Source organism: Sorex araneus, chromosome 3 (genome assembly GCF_027595985.1).
Source record: "Sorex araneus isolate mSorAra2 chromosome 3, mSorAra2.pri, whole genome shotgun sequence".
Taxonomy (NCBI): domain Eukaryota; kingdom Metazoa; phylum Chordata; class Mammalia; order Eulipotyphla; family Soricidae; genus Sorex; species Sorex araneus.
In genome coordinates this window covers 94,827,061-94,845,454 of record NC_073304.1, presented here as the reverse complement: position 1 = coordinate 94,845,454, position 18,394 = coordinate 94,827,061, and the positions used below count along the sequence as shown (strand labels likewise).

At 44.8% G+C, this 18,394-nt stretch overlaps 1 protein-coding gene across 1 annotated transcript in view; it reads right to left on the bottom strand.

The window, feature by feature from the left end:
• Positions 1-5,497: 5,497 nt before the first annotated feature.
• SLC27A2 (solute carrier family 27 member 2) overlaps positions 5,498-18,394 on the bottom strand; it is a 57,436-nt gene continuing 44,539 nt past the window's right edge. The window contains exons 7-10 of the mRNA XM_004611782.2: positions 15,952-16,150; positions 12,830-12,927; positions 7,311-7,441; positions 5,498-5,972 (exon numbers count right to left, since the gene is read on the bottom strand). Of these exons, the coding sequence (XP_004611839.2) occupies positions 5,796-5,972; positions 7,311-7,441; positions 12,830-12,927; positions 15,952-16,150 (605 nt within the window). The 3' untranslated portion in view covers positions 5,498-5,795. The remainder of the gene's footprint in view (positions 5,973-7,310; positions 7,442-12,829; positions 12,928-15,951; positions 16,151-18,394) is intronic.

Below are 18,394 nucleotides of genomic sequence, written 5' to 3'. Positions count from 1 at the left end.
GAGCCCATGCTGTGAATTGGGCACTGTGGCTTACAGTTTATAGACAAGGAAGCTGAGGTCCAGGCCACACAGCTGGTAAGGGCGCCAACCCAAGACTCCAGTCTTCAGAGAATCCTCTGTAATTCCCACAGTGCTTTAGTGTTTGGTGGATGTGCTAGACCAGAAAGCCACAGTCCAGCAGACCCCTCTGATCCTTTGATTCATTGTAATGTTTCCTCTCCAGGTTTGAAACCTCTATAGAGCCCCCTTTTACTGGGCCTTATAGTCAAATTCCTATGTACTACCATAACAAAATAATTACTGTAGACTAGCAGCAACCCTGGATTGAGTCCCCTAAAAACACATGTGGTTTTTTTGAACCAGAAATAGGCTCTGAGCACTGCTGAGTGTGGCCCCCTCCTAAAAAGTGTTCTATCTTTGTATTGGTACTCATGTTGGAGTATAAAAAGACAAAGAAACCGATTTGACAACTCCCAAATGGACACAAATCCTGAGACAGAGTCTATAGAATGGGGAGCTGAAGGGAAGGGAAAGGGCCTGTGGGATAATGATGGAGAGATCTTGAAATACAGGTGGAGGGACTGGTAAAGTAGCATATAGTAGCAACTATATTAATTTCAATACTGTTGTGAACTATGATACATCAATTAATGAAAAAAGAAATAATTAATAAGTGGAATAGGCTTTCTTTTAAAAAATATTAAAAAATTTTTTTTATAAATTTATTTTTTGAATCACCATGAGAAGTTACAAAGCTTTTGGGTTTGAGTCTCAGTCATACAATGATCAAGCACTTACCCCTTCACCAGTGCACTTTTCCACCACCAAAACCCCCAGTATATCCCCATCCCACCCCTCCCCCTACCTGTGTGGCAGAAAATTTTCACATTACTCTCTCTCTACTTTGAATACATTAAACACCAGACCCACCATTATTATTTGGAATTTCCCCCGATGACCTGCGGAAAAGGCAACATTAGACAATTTGTTTCCTATTGCTGATTATGAATAGCATATAATGTCTTAGAATTCTGAAATTTTAATAATTAAGTCTGGAGAGATTTCTGCCAAAATCTGCTCGGTTTCGAGATTCGCTTGTGTATCTCCGGGATCATGACCGATAAGGAGCTTAAGAAGCAGGCGGAGGGGCTGTCCGTAGGCGGCATCTCGGGGTCTCCCTGGGGCAGGGGAGGAGAAGGAGTGGCTCCACCCCTATCCCATGAGGCCCAGCATGTCTCGTCACTGCTGGCCTGTACCTGACTGTCCAGTGGGCTCTGGAAGATGGTGGCCACTAGGCCGCCAGGGGGAATAGGCGGAGGGATGGCACCTTTTCCCACCTGGGTGTCCCGGCGCCGGTAGCCTAATGCAAAGTCCAGATGCATTTCTGCCAAAAGCCCCTCTTTTAAAAATTCTTAAGAGAATAAATTAATAATGGCAATAATTTTATTTATTTATTTAATTTTGTGTTTTTTTTTGGGGGGGTCACATCTGGCGATCCTCAGGGGCTCCTTCTGGTCTCTGAACTCAGAAATTACTCCTGATGGTACTCAGGGGACCATATGGGATGCCTGGGATAGAACCCCAGTTGGCTGCATGCAAGGCAAATGCCCTACCCGCTGTACTATTGCTCCAGCCCTGGCAGTCATTTTTTTTAAAGAAGTTCCATCTTTGGGGTCGGAGATGAATTGGAGCATATGCTTTGCATGTCAGAAGCTTGGCTTCTCTCCCTGGTAATACCTGGGTCTCTGAGCAACACCTGAGCGTTGCTGGTGTGGCTCCATGGTGAAAACAGAACAAAACAAAAAGTCTTTGTCACAGACTTGAGTCTCTCTTTGATCTAGGGTACATAATCTACAAATGCTTGAAAAGTGTATTTAACCTGTCTCTCAAGGTAGGCTGCTGAACTTGCTTAGTCTGACCCCCTTTATTTATTTATTTATTTATTTATTTATTTATTTATTTATTTATTATTGAATCACCATGTGGAAAGTTACAAAGCTTTCAGGCTTAAGTCTCAGACAGTAATCGAACACCCATCCCTTCACTGGTGCACATATTCCACCACCAAGAACCCCAGTATACTTCCCCTCCAACTTCCACCCCACTCCCCACCTGTGTAGCTAATAATTTTCACTTTACTTTGATTACATTCAATATTTCAACAAAAACCTCACTATTATTGTTTGGCATTTCCCCCCCCAAAACCAGACCTGCTGAAAAGGAAGCATTTGATAATTTGTTTTCCATTGCTGAGAATGAAGAGATATGAGGTTTTGGATTTCTGTATTTTAGTATTTTAGTAACTAAGTCTAAGGAAATTTCTGCCAGAAATGGCATCATTGTAAGCTTGTACCTCTCTTTAGTGGTCCTTATAAGATGGCGGTCACCACACCGCCCCCACCCCTTTTTATACTGATTATCTTTAACTTCAGATGCTGACATTTTCTAATTCATCCCTCAAATATTTTGGTGCTTCTAGCATCTTATCTTTGCACCAATGAGTGTTTTAAAAAAAACACTATATATATTTATACATATATATATCGGAACTGTTAAACAATTTACCTGGATATCAGTTTGTTTCTTATCAGTTTGTTGCTACACCCAGCACTACATATGTTATAATCACCAGGAGTAATCCCTGAGCACAGAGTCAGAATGCAAAGCACCCGGATATGCTCTGGGCTCACTCCTGTTAGGCCTCAGGTGACCACATGTAGTGTGAGGGATAAAACCAGAGTCAACTGCATGTAATGCAACCTCTGTGCTATCTCTTTGGCTGTGCTCCAATCCTTTTGAAACCAAGCAGTCATTGAAGTTGGTTATCTGTCACAGATTATGACTGGCCTCTGTTCACACAGTGCCAACCCAGGTGCCGAAGATCATGTGTGGTGCTTCTTCATGTTCAGGGATGCTCTGGTGGTTGGCCTGTGTCATAGAGGTCTGGGGAAGTGAATGGCTGATGGGGGGAGGCTGAAGAAGCCATTCAAAGGAGAATTTATAAGGTGTTTTTTAATTTTTTCTTTTTTTGGTTACACCCTGTGATGCTCAGGGGTTACTCCTGGCTTTGCACTCAGGAATTACTCCTGGGGGTGCTCAGGGAACCAGAAGGGATGTCGAGGATTGAACCTGGTTCAGCCGTGTGCAAGGCAAATGTCCTACCTGCTGTACTGTTGCTCTGGTCCCCGAATTTCTGAGTTCCTAAGGAGAAAGCTGAACATGTGAGTCAAAGGTGGTCAGGCTCCAGCTGACTCTGGTTAATAGCACACCGATCTCTGGCTCACTGTTGAAAACACTGACCTCTCATCCCCAAAAGATGTCCCTGGTGACATGGGGTGCCGTCATTGCTTTAATGTAACCTCTGCTCACAGCCTGAGTCCCTTTAACAAGCTGCCAAGAAACTCATTATCCATTATCACATGATACTCTAGAAAGCAAAGGTTGTACTAGCTGTCATCACTTGCTTTTGATTCTCCCCCAGAAGATCAATATAGCAAAGACAGAGATACTTAGAATTCTGCCAAGATTGCCAAATGCTGACAGTCACAAAAATGCATTCTGGCGTTTTCCTGAGACCATCCTCAAGTGCGAGTCCTTCACTCATTAGATGTGCTCAGAAAATGTTTATGATTGGGTGAAAGCAGAGGGCACCTAAGAGAGTGGGGAGTTTCAGTAAAGATTCTAGAACTGCATCCAGGGCAGAGATGGTGACCTCTCTCCAGGTTTGCCTGGAACCTTTTGAGGATTACTCGGTGGAGGTTTGGGGCTCCTGGCCAGCTCCTGGTCTTCTGAGGAAGTCCTCTAGGGAGGAACTTCATCTGAGGATTGCCTCTAGGGAAGAGAGCTCCACTTGTCGGGAGGCTGGGGTGAACTTGGGTCATATTTTCTGGATGTAGACGTGGTAATCATGTTTCTGGGGCCTAAGTTAGCACAAATTCTAGGAAGGAACTTGCCATCGTGAGTGTCCCCTGTTCCTGGAATTCTGTGAATGGCTGAAACGTGTAGAGGTCAAGGAGTTGTGCCCCGCATAGAGGCAACAGTGAAATGAGAAAAAGGCCACATTGGCAAACCTTCTGCACCATGCCCAAGGCCTGAGGAAACCCCAGAGTGAAACCTGCTGGTGTTGGAGGCAAGAGATCTGCAACCCGTTTTGTGGATAGACTCATTTGGGGTGCGTGGAAGGAAACCTTTTTGGAAACTCCACGTTTCAAGAACTGAGAAGATTCACAGAAATGCATGGAATTTTCTTTCTGATTAATTCAAGGCCCTGGGCAGTACTGAAGCTCTAATTGCACATGCTAATAATCATGATGAAGTGGACCAGTGTCTTCCCACACGTTCACCACCTTCATTTGTGACCTGTTTCTCTCAGTCACAGTACCAACCAAAGTGAACCCTGAAGATACTTCAGGATTCTTTAAGATACTAACTGAACACGTGTGATATTGAGACTATAGGCACATAGATTATTTTTTTGATCCCACCTGGTGAAGCTCAGGTCTTACTGCTGGGTCTGTGCCCAGGGATCATACTTGGCAGCCTCAGGGGATAATATAGGGATGCTGGGGATTTAACCTGGGTTAGCTATGTGCAAGGTAAGCACCGTATTTGCTGCATTATTGCTCCAGCATCAGGCTCAGACTTGCATGCCCCCAAGGATGATAATATTTCTAGACTGTGTCCAGGAAAGTGGGGACAGTTGGCCTAATACTGGAGCTGAACTTCTATGGTCTTGTTCATTGGTGATCCATCTCCCTCTCAGCTTGTCAATTTTTTTTGTGTGTGTGAGTTCAATCCAACAAAATTTAATTTATATAACTTCTATTTACTTGATATAAAGGAACCACCAAAATTAATGTAAACTTTCTTCTACTTTTCTTTGTTTTCTTTCTTCTTCTCTCATCATTCCCCCTTTCTTCTATATGATTAAAAACCTTTACCTACTTTTAACACTCAATTCCTTCCAAAATTACCATTTCCAGCTATTATTGTCATACTGATCCATTCCCTATCCTACCTGCCCTTTGTGCCCAAGCTTCAAACCATTGACCTGTCCTCCTGGCCCCTGTTTTCTATGCCTTGGATATTAGTCTCATACACAGCTATTAGGAAAAATGAAGTCAAGAAATTTTCTTATAAATTGATGGACATGAAGAGTATCATGCTGAGTGAAATAAGTCAGAAAGAGAGAGACAGATAAAATGACTGCATTCCTTTGTGGGGTATAATCAATAAGGAATTATATGAGACACCAACTTGTCATTTTTCAATAGGAGCAACGACAAGGTTTGGTGCCTCAGGACCAATAGCACCAGCCCAGTGTCAACAGTGCCACCCAAGTGGAGCTCAGGAGTTCATTTGGTTCTGAGGATAGGATGCAGGGCCCCTCACATGCCCAGCCAATTCTCCACCACTTGATCCCCAAATCAAGAACGCCATTATTATTATGAGTGGGAGACCAATGAGAGCATTTACAATAAAGTCAGGAAAGACAATGTTATCACACATTCATCTATCTTTATTATGTATGACATAAAATAACACCCTCTAACAAGCTTAGTTTGCCAATACAAATAGGTGCAAATTGAAAAAATAATTATCTCTATCTGTTCACTTGTAAAGGTTCAGATGTAATTTCGAAACATTTCCCTTTATTGGTTTGCACACACACAAAAATCACACTTTACAATCTTCAATCAAATTAAAGTTGGATTACAGCAAGTGACTGTGCTAGGTCCATTCCATTTCTGTCTGGAAATATGATGAGTTATTATGATGGGGATGTTTAGAAATGTTTAGAGTTTCAGAGATTTCTCACTGATGGCCTTGTAAATGTCCTCAGTCATAGGCACATACATTTCTGCTTTCTCATCCAAAAAGTACAAGGCATCTTTGATGACAGCAGGGTTAAAGCCCTCCTCCACCAGTGTCACTTTGCGGTGTTTGAAAGTACCAGTGATCTCGATAATATCCTGAAAAACATTCAACAACCTGCATTGTTCCAATGTTTTGCAAACAGATTACAGTTTGAGGTCAGGGGTCTGGATGGGGCATGGGGAAACCGGCAACCCATGAGCACCGCTGGTTCATTTGTAAGCTGCTGTTATGAACCACTACTTTGAAGAAGCATGTTTTTGCTTTTTTCCCCATACCCAGCAGTGCATAGGACCTAATCCTGGATCTGCTCAGGACCAGGCTCTGCACTCAGAGATCATACGTGATGGTGCTGGGGATTGAATCTGGGTCAAGTGCATGCAAGGCAAGCGTCTTGTCCACTGTACTATCTCTCCCAACTGTGGTGCCCCTAAAACACTGTCATGTAAACCAAGATTAAGCATCACACATCCCCCGCCCCTTTCCAGAAGTCCATCAAATCAAGTACTGGGTCACCCGCCACTAGGAGTAAATCTTGGTGCATGAGAAGCTGCCCACAGTGGCTGATGCAGAGGAAACTGTTGCCTGGTGAGGCTTCAGATGTCCCTGGAATATCCTCATTAATGGGTGTGTGTGTGTATGGGGGACTAGGGACCACTGTCCTGCTTATTTTATTTTACCTGTTAGATAGACCTTTTTTCCTTTCAATTAATAATAGGTGACAGGCAATCTGAGGCTGTTTCAATTTCATGTTTCTCAATCATTGTAAAGTAAACATCAGTGCTTTATGGAAACGAACGGAAATAACCCTATAATCACAGCATTATCTGGTATCTAGATATGAGATATCTAGGTATGAGACTTCCTTCATCCCGTTTTAAGTTATAGAATAATACAGTTCAAAGTGTGAGAGTGTGAACTAAGAGGTTAATATTTGAAACAGGGAAAAAAGTCCCTCTGGTGGTGACAGTTAAGCCTTTGGTAGTTCCATATCACTAATTATGCCCAATTACATCTCATAGTACAGAAAGGGGGAGGACTGCAGTGGATTTTTCCATTCCTATACTTTAAACCTTCTATTCCTTAAATGACAAAGAGGAGGTTGGGGTCATTTGTACGGAAAGTGTCTGTGATAGCTCATCCAATGTAGCCTTTAAGAGTTACTTGCTACTAATCGCTTCTTGGACTTTTGGCTAAGATCAAGTGAAGAGTTACTTGCTACTGCTGTCTCTGAAAAAAATTGTCCTGTCATTTTAGGGAGGAAGAGATTAAGATTTTATCTTGGCTAGTTTCGTTTTCTGATTATTTCTGCCTCCTTAATGGGCTACCTGAAAAAAAGCAATGACAATTCAACCACTGTGGTGCACTGCAGAAAGCGGGCTGCTCCCTTGGAAACAAGGGGTGGGGTTGACAAACTTGATAGCAGGAAATCTCACCTGTATTCTCAGAAACCGGGGCCTCGCATAATTGGGCAGGTAATCAACAACATGTTTAAAGAGTTTCTTTCCGTCGAATTCGCGATCTTCCTTCATCTTGATTGAGGCCATGCCAATCCGACCCTCATGTCCTAGAAATAAAGTCAGAGCAATGTTGAAACATTGGGGCTATTTTATTTATGATGTTGTGCTAAAGAAATCCAGTCAACCAAGACATTATGACAAGGATTGCTTTTGGCTTGTTGAAATTTTCAACTATTTTTCAAAGTTATTCTATAACTTTTTTTTTCTTTTGGTGGTTCTGGGATTGAACCTAGGTTTCCGCTGTTACCATACTTCCCGTGGCAGTACCCTGCCACGGGAGCCATATCCCTGTGCCTCAAAGTTATCCTAAAGTGAATATAATATCAATAATAACAACAGCTATATGTTGATTAAATATTTAGTATATAACATATCCTATATTGTATTTTTGGGCTGGAGCAATAGTGCAGTGGTTAGGGAGTTTGCCTTGCACGTGGTTGACCCGGGTTTGATTCCTCTGTCCCTCTCGGAGAGCCTGGCAAGCTACTGAGAGTATCCCGCCCACACAGCAGAACCTGGCAAGCTCCCCATGGCGTATTCGATCTGCCAAAAACAGTAAAAACAAGTGTCACAATGGAGACGTTACTGGTGCCCACTCGAGCAAATCTATGAACAACGGGATGACAGTGCTACAGTGATATTGTTTTTATCGATTATATCACTTAACCCTTTTATCAAGCTTATGAAGTGGAACCAGTACTATTTTTATTTTACAAATGAAGTAACTGAGGCTTGGGTCAAAGCCATAATAGAGTAGTGGGTAAGGCTCTTGCCTGGCCTGTGGCGGACCCTGGTTTGTTGCTCAGCACTGAACTGTTCCCAGGAGCACCTCCAGGGGTCGCTTGTGAGCACAGAGCCAAGAACAGCCCCGGAACAATTCCTGGGTGTGGCCCCCCAAACAAAACAAACAAGAAACTGAGGCTTAGAGACAGGCAGAGTAATCGAGCTCCTGTAGCACAGACTAGGCGGGTTTAGGAAGAGAACAGAGGCTGGCTGGGCCCTGAGCACGGAGAGCAAGCTGTCAGCGTCACGGGCTGGGATGATGCCTGCAACATTCAATGTTGATGTAAACGATACGAGTCGAGGGCGCGATGATCATTTTCCCTAGTGGGCTCAAGGAATAAACCCAGATAGGAAGTTGGATGAACGGGTGGCAAAAGCTGTGGGTGGGCTGGTGATTTGTTTGGACTCGGGAGACCTCTTGGCCCTGCTGTCACTAAGAACGGCGCGACGCGACGGCAGCAACTTTGGCTGCAACGCCAGGTCGATTGCGCTTCTAGGTGCAAACGCCACCTCTGAGACTTACTGATTTAATCAAGGCTCCTAATAGCTTCGCCTCCCTGCATTTCGCACAGGCTGTGGGGACGGGAGGGTGAGGGTGAGGTGCAAGGGCGCGCGGGCTGGTGCCCTCCCGCGGACGCCGCTGGTCCCTGGAGGTGGTGCTTGCCAGAGAGAACACAGACCGAGCCTTCCAGCCCTGGCTGCCCCGGCAGGCCGGGACGTAAGCCGAGAGGTGTTGAGAACAATTACCCTTGTTTTCTTGTGAGGACAGTGGTAATTAGGAATTAATACCTCCTCCACGGGAGCCTGGTCCACTTCCCCGAACTACTTAGCCGTAATCAGAGAGGGGAGGAGCTGGCCTCCGTCACCTGGGCCCCGGCTTTCGAAACCTCTCCCATGATGATTGTGTGTTTACCCATGCCTCCCAAGAAGGCAGAAAACAAGGGAAAGAATGAGAAGAAAGGTAACTCCCCCTCATCCTATTTGCCTCTTGCCGGAGAGGTAGTGAGGTAAGGCCCTGGACCCTCTTTCTCTAGGGATTTCTGGTCTCAAGGGCCCCGCACTCAGGAATCTTGTCTTTCGCTGATAAGCTGAGTTTACAATTACGGCAGGGGCTGATGCAACAGACATCTTCAGCTTCAACAGGCTACGGGGGCTTCTTGCTCTGTGGGAGGCAATGTCCCACCAAGAGATCCATGAGTCTGGGGTCTCAAGTCTGTGTTCCCCCTCGCAAAGGGTGATTTGGGGGCTCATTCAGCTCCAGGGGTCAGGATCCCATCTACACAGACCGGATGAGGGTGACCTAGGGCAGGTCTGTCCAAAGTGGTAGCCACTGGTCACAGGTGGCTGTGAAAATTAATTGTAATTAAATGAAAGGAAAAAATGTAATTCCCTAGTTGCATTTGCCACATTTTAAATGCTCTAAATAGCCACATGGTGCCTACTGCCTACCGGATTGGACAGTGCAAACATAGAATATATATATATTTTAAATATTGCATATTTGGGCTATAAGGCACACTGGCCTTCCACATGGCCTTATACATGGATGACCGGGTGTGATCCCTAGCATCCCATATGGTCTCCCAAGCCCTTCAGCAGTAATTCCTGAGCACAGAGCCAGGAGTAATGCCTGAGCACCAGCAGTGTGGCCCTAAAACCGAAAAACAAAAACAAAAACTAAACAAAAAACTCACTTCAGAAAATTCTATCCACGAAGCATAGAAAGTTCTAGAGAGGAGATGAGCAGTTCTGATGTGATCTTCAGAAATACTCAGGCCCAAACCTAGAAGCGCCCTCCAGGTATAAACCTGAGCCCCTTGACGGACGGCCTTGCTCAGCATTGCTGGAGCCATGACCTGCCTGTGGAGGAAGTCGCTGGTCTCAGAGCCCAGCCATTCTTTAGCTGGGAGGGACTGGTGTCTGCACAGAGGCCAACAGCAAATGTGCTGAAGTTTTTTTTTTTTTCTTTTTGGGTCACACCTGGCGATGCAGGGGTTACTCCTGGCTCTGCACTCAGGAACCACTCCTGGCAGTGCTCAGGGGACCATATGGGATGCTGGGAATTGAACCTGGGTCGGTCACATGCAAGGCAAATGCCTTACCCACTGTACTATCGCTCCAGCCCCCCCAACAGCAAATGTGGCCCGGAGGGTCAGAGCACCAGAAAGTGAGGAAGACCCCTTTCTATCTAGACTCTTCTGGCTGCAAGAATTCTCACAAAATCCCAGGTGGACTCCAGAGCTAACATGCCTCAGAGAGGAAGCCGAGCTCTGCCCGAGAGTTTATTTGCTCACTGGACCTCTGCTTCCAGCCCAGTTCTCCAGTGAAAACTTGCTCCTCACCCCTGGGTTTTCATTCTGCTCATTCACTTCTTTTGGCTTGTGGACCACACGCTACTTGTTTTGTCTTTCCATCATTTGGAAACCTCCTCTTTGTTCTATGTCCATGTCTCCCAAACCTTACTTAGGTTTACATGGGAATTTAGAAAAAAAAAAAAGTGAGGTGGAGGTTGAGGGAGAAGAGGATCCTGGGGTGATGTGGTAGGGCACATGCTTTGCATGTGTGAGGTCCTGTGCTTGATTCTTGGCTCTATATGGCCACCAGCACTGCCAGGGGAGGCCTCTGACCACCAAAAAAGAAACAGTCTAAGTCCCAGACCTCAGAGATCTGAGCTTTTTAGTTTCCAAAATTGGGTGTTGGAGCTATAGTACAGCAGGTAGGGCGTTTGCCTTGCATGCGGCTGACCTGGGTTCGATTCCCTACATCCCATATGGTCCCCTGAGCACAGCCAGGAGTGATTCCTGAGTGCAGAGCCAGGAGTAACCCCTGTGCATCACCAGATGTGACCCAAAAAGCAAAAAAAAAAAAAAAGTTTCCAAAATAGGGCTGGAGAGATGGTGGGGGGGAGAGGTGCTTGCCTGGCATGCAGCAGACTCTCATTCAAATCCTTGCTGGCAAAATCCCTGAGCACTGGCAGGAGTGTTCCCTGACTACAGAGCCAGGAATAGCCCCTGAGCACTGCCCAGTGTGGCCCAGTAATACTCCTGCTCCCCCTCCAAATAAAAAAAGTTTCCTACAAGATTCTAGTGACTGGCCAGATTTTCAGAAGCTCTAGTCTTCAGTGATTCTCAAGCTTGTTTTAAAAATAAATATGGTAATTTACACACATTATTTGTCACATAAAGTATATAGCTGAATGGCATTTAGTACATTCCCAGTGTTATATGACTATCATCAAACCTGGAACATTTCCATCACCCCTACATCAGACTGAAGTGCCTTTTTGTTGTTGTTGTTTGTTTTGGTGCCACATCAATGGTGCTCTGTGCTCCGGGAGCACTCCTGGGGTGCTCGAGGGATCAGCTGGAGTGCTGGGAGTCAAACATGCAAAGTAAGTGACCTACAGGCTGTACGATGGCTCTGGCCCCAGCCTCCAGTATTCTTAAGACTCACAGAAGGGTTTGATAAAGCACATTTCTGAGCCCCAACTCAGAGTTTTATTAGTGCGTCTGGAGATGTCTTTTTTGTTTGTTGTGGAGGCCATGACTTATGGTGCTCTGGGGGCTAATTGGGCCATTTTTGGGTGATACTGGGGAGGAGGCAGGTGGTATGTGGGATTGAGCCCAGGGTTTGTCACATGCAAAGCTGATGCACTACCACTAGAGCCACATCCTGCTCCGGACAAACTTTATTTATAACAGCTCCTAGGCATTGCTGCTTCTACAGGTTGAGGGACCCAACTAACAGCTTTCATTCCATTCCTCAGATTACCTCACCTTCTCCTGTACATTCTTTTGTGGTTTCCCCTTTAAAATTCAGCATTTCAAAGTGCACACAACGTGCCAGTGGGATCTGTGAGATTCCAGCATGGCCTGGTGGTCTACCGTGACACGGGCCTGTGTGCTAATTCAGACCCAGCTCCAACCTGAGACAGCTTCTGGTCCTCTCCCTCTGTGACAGGTGAGGCATGAGGCTACACTTCCTGTCACTGTCACACGGTTATAGAGGAACAGGCAAGACAATCTTCAACATTTCAACTGCCCCACCACCAACGCCCCAGAACTATTAGAAATTAGAAACCAGTATTATTTAGAAAACAAAAGACAGCTAAGGTCATACGAAAGCATTGCAGCTCTTCAAAGACAGGACATTTGAATTTCTAGTTTGAATCTAGGAGAGAATCCCAAATACTCTTATTTGAGCCTCCCAGTTCAGAGGCCTAGCTACCACCTTCCAGCTATCAAGTGGGCCATAGCTTGGGCTGGGGATGAAGCTCAGTGGTAGAGGCTTTGCTTTGCACATGTGTGGTCTGGGGTAGATGCCCGCCCCTGCTACACACACACACACACACACACACACACACACACACACACACACACACACACACACAAAGCAACCAACCAGAAAAAGTTGTGGGACATCTTTTCATGCCAAGGGATCCCTTGGAGAGATGTGGCTTGCCGGGGAACCCAGGAAGAGTTGCGGAGCTGAACCACAAGGGTCAGGTTCGGCTGTGCGACATCTAAATATGACACAGGTTCAGATGGAACGCATTACTCCCAGGGCAAAGCAGTAACCACCTTTGTCCTGGGGTTTCAATGCTGTTCAGTTACTATTGGGTTTGGCACAGAGGGAAGCAAGCTTGTGTCTACCTGGCACGGGTACTCCGTAAACATTCACTTCTTGGACAAAATCAATCAGTCCTACGATGTCAGCGACTTCAGTGGTGGCCACGTTCTCTCCTTTCCACCTGAAAGAAAAGCCAGGGTGAGCAGAGGTCACTGGGGTTTCCAGGGTGCAGTGAGCCTGGGCAGGCATTTCCCCAGCCTGCAGGGGTGGGGCGGAGCTGGATCATACTAGTCTTTCTACTTGGCCCCTTCACTTCCCATCTTAGTAAGGGGAAAGGCATACTGCTTGAGGAATAAAAGACAAAGGCACAGGTCTGAATAATAAAATGTGGAATTTCAATCTCACCACGTGAAACATGATTCATGCCATGAAGTTTTTCTGCTGTGAGATTATAGGCTTTGCCTAAGAAAGGCACTGGAGATCAAAAATAAATCTCAATTATTATTGTTATTTTTTCGCTGTGTTTAGGTCTCTCATTTTTCTCATTTACTAACTTTGGTGATTATTTAAATTAGCATACGGCTGACCCAGGTTTGATTCCCAGCCTCCCATATGGTCCCCTGAGCACCTTCAGGAGTAATTCCTGAGTGCAAAGCCAGAACTCATCCCTGTGCATTGCCAGGTGTGACCCCCGCCAAAAAAAAAGAAAAGCAAAAAAGGAAAAAGCTCCAAATTTGTTTAGTATGGCCACTCCTATCCTTTGCTTTTTTGGATGCCTACTTTGGGGGATGGGTTGGAGTGATAGCACAGCAGGTAGGGCATTTGCCTTGCACTCGGCCAACTCGGGTTCGATTTCTCTGCCCCTCTTGGAGAGCCCGACAAGCTACCAAGTGTCCCGCCTGCATGGCAGAGCCTGGCAAGCTACCCGTGGCATATTCGATATGTCAAAAACAGTAACAACAAGTCTCACAATGGAGATGTTACTGGTGCCCGCTTGAGCAAATCGGTGAGCAACGGTGTGACAGTGATATAGTGACTGATTTTTTTTAAACAGAATTTCATACTTGCATTTAAGTGTCAGATGGTAAAGAGAAAACTTTTTTTTTTCTTTTTGGGTAATGCACAGGGATTTCTCCTGGCTCATGCACTCAGGAATTACTCCCAGCAGTGCTCGGGGGACCATATGGGATGCTGGGAATCGAATCCTGGTCGGCCGTGTGCAAGGCAAATGCCCTACCCGCTGTGCTATCTCTCCAGCCCCGAAAACTTTTAATAAGAAAGAGAAAATTCATACTTTAGCTGCAGGGAGATTAAAATGTTAGTAAGTGCTCAAACCAGGTGCTATTTTTTTAACCTAATAAAAATCTATAATTTTCCATACATTTAAAGACTCTTTAGATATTCCAAAAAGATCTTTTTGTTGTTGTTTGTTAATTGTGTAAGTTTTGGGAGCACTATGTCATGTTGGGGATTCAACCTGCCTCCTGGCTTATGCACAGCTCTGCCATTTGAACCAAAACTCTTGAGTTCCAGAAGAATTATTTTAAGTGACATGGAGTGGGCATAAAATCATGGTATGGACTGGGCTGTGGATTATTACACTTGATCTTAGCCAAAAGGCCGAGAAGTGATGGGCTGTGGATTATTTGAAATGGAAGATATTCTTAATTTTTTTGGGGGGGGGTCACACCTGGCAATGCACAGGGGTTACTCCTGGCTCTGCACTCAGGAATCATCCCTGGCGGTGCTCAGGGGACCATATGGGATGCTGGGAATCGAACCCGGGTCGGCTGCGTGCAAGGCAAATGCCCTACTAGCTGTGCTATTGCTCCAGCCCCCAGAAATGGAAGATATTCCTGAAGCTCGTGGCAAGCCCCATTTCCTGGGCTGAAAGAATGGGGTTCTGGAAAGGTTACTTGTTGAACATGAAGCTGGTAGAAGTGGGTTAAGAGCTAGCTTTTTTCTCATTAAAATCTGGGTGCTTTCTACTGCAGCTAGACAACTCCCATTCCTTCCTTCCTTCATGCAAAGAATAATCCTGTGTGTCAGCTACTGTGCTAATTGCTGGCTGGTGGTGCCGATGGGGTTTAGGGGGTGGGGTGGGGTGTGAACAGCACAGCACTGGGCCTGGCCTTAGAGAGTTCAACACAGGTAGGAAACTGAGTAAGCAAAAGTGGCTGGAGGCTGGAAGACTGTGTTGTAGGCAACTAATTTCAAAGCCTGTAGCAATCACTTTCAATCCTCACTGTTGACTTGAAGTTCTCTGGTCAGTCACCTCTTTGGGGATGGAAAATGGCAGGGAGGGCGCTTTCCACCCTGGAGAAACCCATGATCTGTCTCGAACACATTCTCTCTCTCTCTTTCTCTCCTCTCACAGCAATCTAGATTTCTTTCCATAAAACTATTTTATTCACTTTTAAAAGAATGAAGTGAATGGGAGGGAGAAAAACAAATGAGGTACCTTCTCGTCAAAGCTGAGCTCCACATTAATTTGAATGATTTTATCTGAAGAAAAGCTCCATGAATGGAAATCCTGAAAATACCTAGCTGCCCTAAGAGTGATTGGTATTTTTTTTGGGGGGGGTCACACCCGGCAATGCACTGGGGTTATTCCTGGTTAATGCACTCAGGAATTACTCCTGGCGGTGCTCGGGGGACCGTATGGGATGCTGGGAATCGAACCCGGGCCCGTTGCGTGCAAGGCAAACGCCCTACCTGCTGTGCTATCACTCCAGCCCTGGTATTAATATAAGATAAAAGGGAGAAATTGTATGGACTCAGCTCTTCGGGGTCCACAATCAGATCCAGGTTTTCTGCCTTATTTTCATCTGATATTGCTCAAATTAACTAAACCCCATAGACTGACACTACACATATGTTACTGCTTTTTTTTTTCTTTTTGGGTTATGCTTTTTTGGTGAGGCTCAGGGGTTACTCTTGGCTCTGCACTCAGGAATTACTCCTATTGGTATATGGGGGACCATATGGGACACTGAGGATTAAACCCGGGCCTACCGCATGTAAGGCAAGCGTACTACCCGCTGTACTATCACTCCAGCCCACATATTACTTCTTGTTTTCCACAAACACCAAAGATACAGAAGGAAATGGAGCCTCATCACCAAGTGGCACCTGATTCCCAAAGCAAGAGTAGACCAAATGGTGCCAGGTTTGGTGTTTTGCCCAGTAATTCAGAGACACTAACCGGAAAGTATCTCCAACTCTGTCATGGAAGTAGATGAAATTGTCATGGTCAATCATTAAGAGATCCCCACTGTTGAAATAGAGGTCTCCCTTCTTAAAGACGTCTCTCAGTTTTTTCTTCTCTGTCTGTGTCTTTCCTCCAGCATAGCCACTGAATGGTGTAAGCCGTGTGATTTTGCAAATCAGGAGTCCAACTTCACCTAAGAGAGAAAAAGTAATTGCTATTTTGTGTGTTTGCAGCAGGCAAATTTTATGACTAATCTCTTGAAAAACAAATGCCATATTTACAACTCCTTGGCTACAAGATGGCTGTAAGAAAAAACCGTTATTTTCTATGTCCTTGCTCATGTATGTCAGAGAACTTTATAAACACGTTATCTATATCACAAACACATACTACATTATTCTATATGCCTACCTGTGTTGATATTTTACTCGGATGTCTTACACATTGCAGCCACTATCTATATATAATGACTTACACATATAATTAGACAAATACACTGTATCAAAAAAAGTTTCAAGTTGAAAATATCCTAAAGTTAACTACAGTTCTACAACCTTACTTATATACTCCTTTCCACAAAATGCTCACCTTATTATGATAGAAAGGTTGTTAAGCTAGGTTTAAAGCTATCTTAAAATGTAGTGATATGGCAGGGATCAGAATACAAAGGCAATCTACAAAGTGGGAGAGGATATTCACCTAATACCCATCCGATAAAGGATTGATATCAAGGATATACAAAGCACTAGTTGAACTCTACAAGAAGAAAACATCCAACCCCATCAGAAAATGGGCCGAAGAAATGAACAGAAATATTTCCAAGAAAGTGATATGATGGCTAAAAGGTACATGAAAAAATGCTCTACATCACTAATCATCAGGGAGATGCAGATCGAAACAACCATGAGATTCCACCTCACACCACAGAGAATGGCACACATCCAAAAGAACAAAAGCAACTGCTGTTGGAGAGGATGTGGAGAGAAAGGGACCCTTCTACACTGCTGGTGGGAATGCCGACTGGTCCAGCCCCTTTGGAAAACAATATGGACAATTCTCAAAAAATTAGAAATTGAGCTTCCATTTGATCCAGCAATACCACTTCTGGGAATATATCCTGGAGAAAAAAAAGTATAGTATAAATGACATCTGCACTTATATGTTCATTGCGGCACTGTTTACAATAGTCCAAATCTGGAAAAAACCCGAGTGCCCGAGAACAGATGACTGGTTAAAGAAACTTTGGTACATCTATACAATGGAATACTATGCAGCTGTTAGAAAAGATGAAGTCATGAACTTTGCATATAAGTGGATCAACATGGAAAGTATCATGCTAAGTGAAATGAGCCAGAAAGAGAGGGACAGACATAGAAAGATTGCACTCATCTGTGGAATATAAAATGTCAGTAGGAGACTAATACCCAAGAATAGTAGTATATAATACCAGGAGGTTGGCTCCATGGCTTGGAAGCTAGCCTCACACGCTGGGGGAAAGTCATCCCAGATAAAGAAGGGAGCACCAAGTAAAATGTGATTAGAAATCCCGAGTGGGGAGGGAGATGCACGCTGAAAGTAGACTAGAGACTGAACATGATGGCCACTCAATACCCCTATTGCAAACCACAATACCCAAAAGGAGAGAGAGAGAACAAATTGGAATGCTCTGCCACAGAGGCAGAGCGTGCAGGGGAATGGGATAGGGGGGTGGGAGGGATACTGGGTTCATAAGTGGTGGAGAATGGACACTGGTGGAGGGATGGGCTCTCGAACATTGCATGAGGGAAAAACAAGCACAAAAATGTGTGAATCTGTAACTGTACCCTCACTGTGACTCACCAATTAAAAAATAAATAAATTATAAAAAATGTAGTGATATGGGTGGGCTGGAGCGATAGCACAGCGGGTAGGGTGTCTGCCTTGCATGCGGCCGACTCAGGTTTGATTCCCAGCATCCCATATGGTCCCCTGAGCACTGCCAGGGGTGATTCCTGAATGCAGAGCCAGAAGTAACCTTGTGCATTGCCAGGTGTGACCCAAAAAGCAAAAAAAAAAAGTAGTGATATGGGGCCAAAATCATAATACAGAGACTAGGCATTTGTCTAGCATGCAGCCAACCCAGGTTTGATCCCCAGCACCCCACATGGACCCCTGAGCACTGACAGGAATAATTCCTGAGTGCAGAGCCAGGAGTAAGCCCTGAGTACCGCTGGATATGCCTCTGCAAAAAGCAAAAAGCAAAAAAAAAAAAAAGGAAGTACTGATTAATCAACACCCTTTGGAATTTCTGAAGCTACTTAAATAAACCTATCCCGCACCCCCACTCCCATTCTGAGCAGTTTTATCAAGTGTCATGGGTATCCTTATAGGGATTGCATTGAATTTATACAATGCTTTGGGTAGTATTGCCATTTTGATGATGTTAATTCTCCCAATC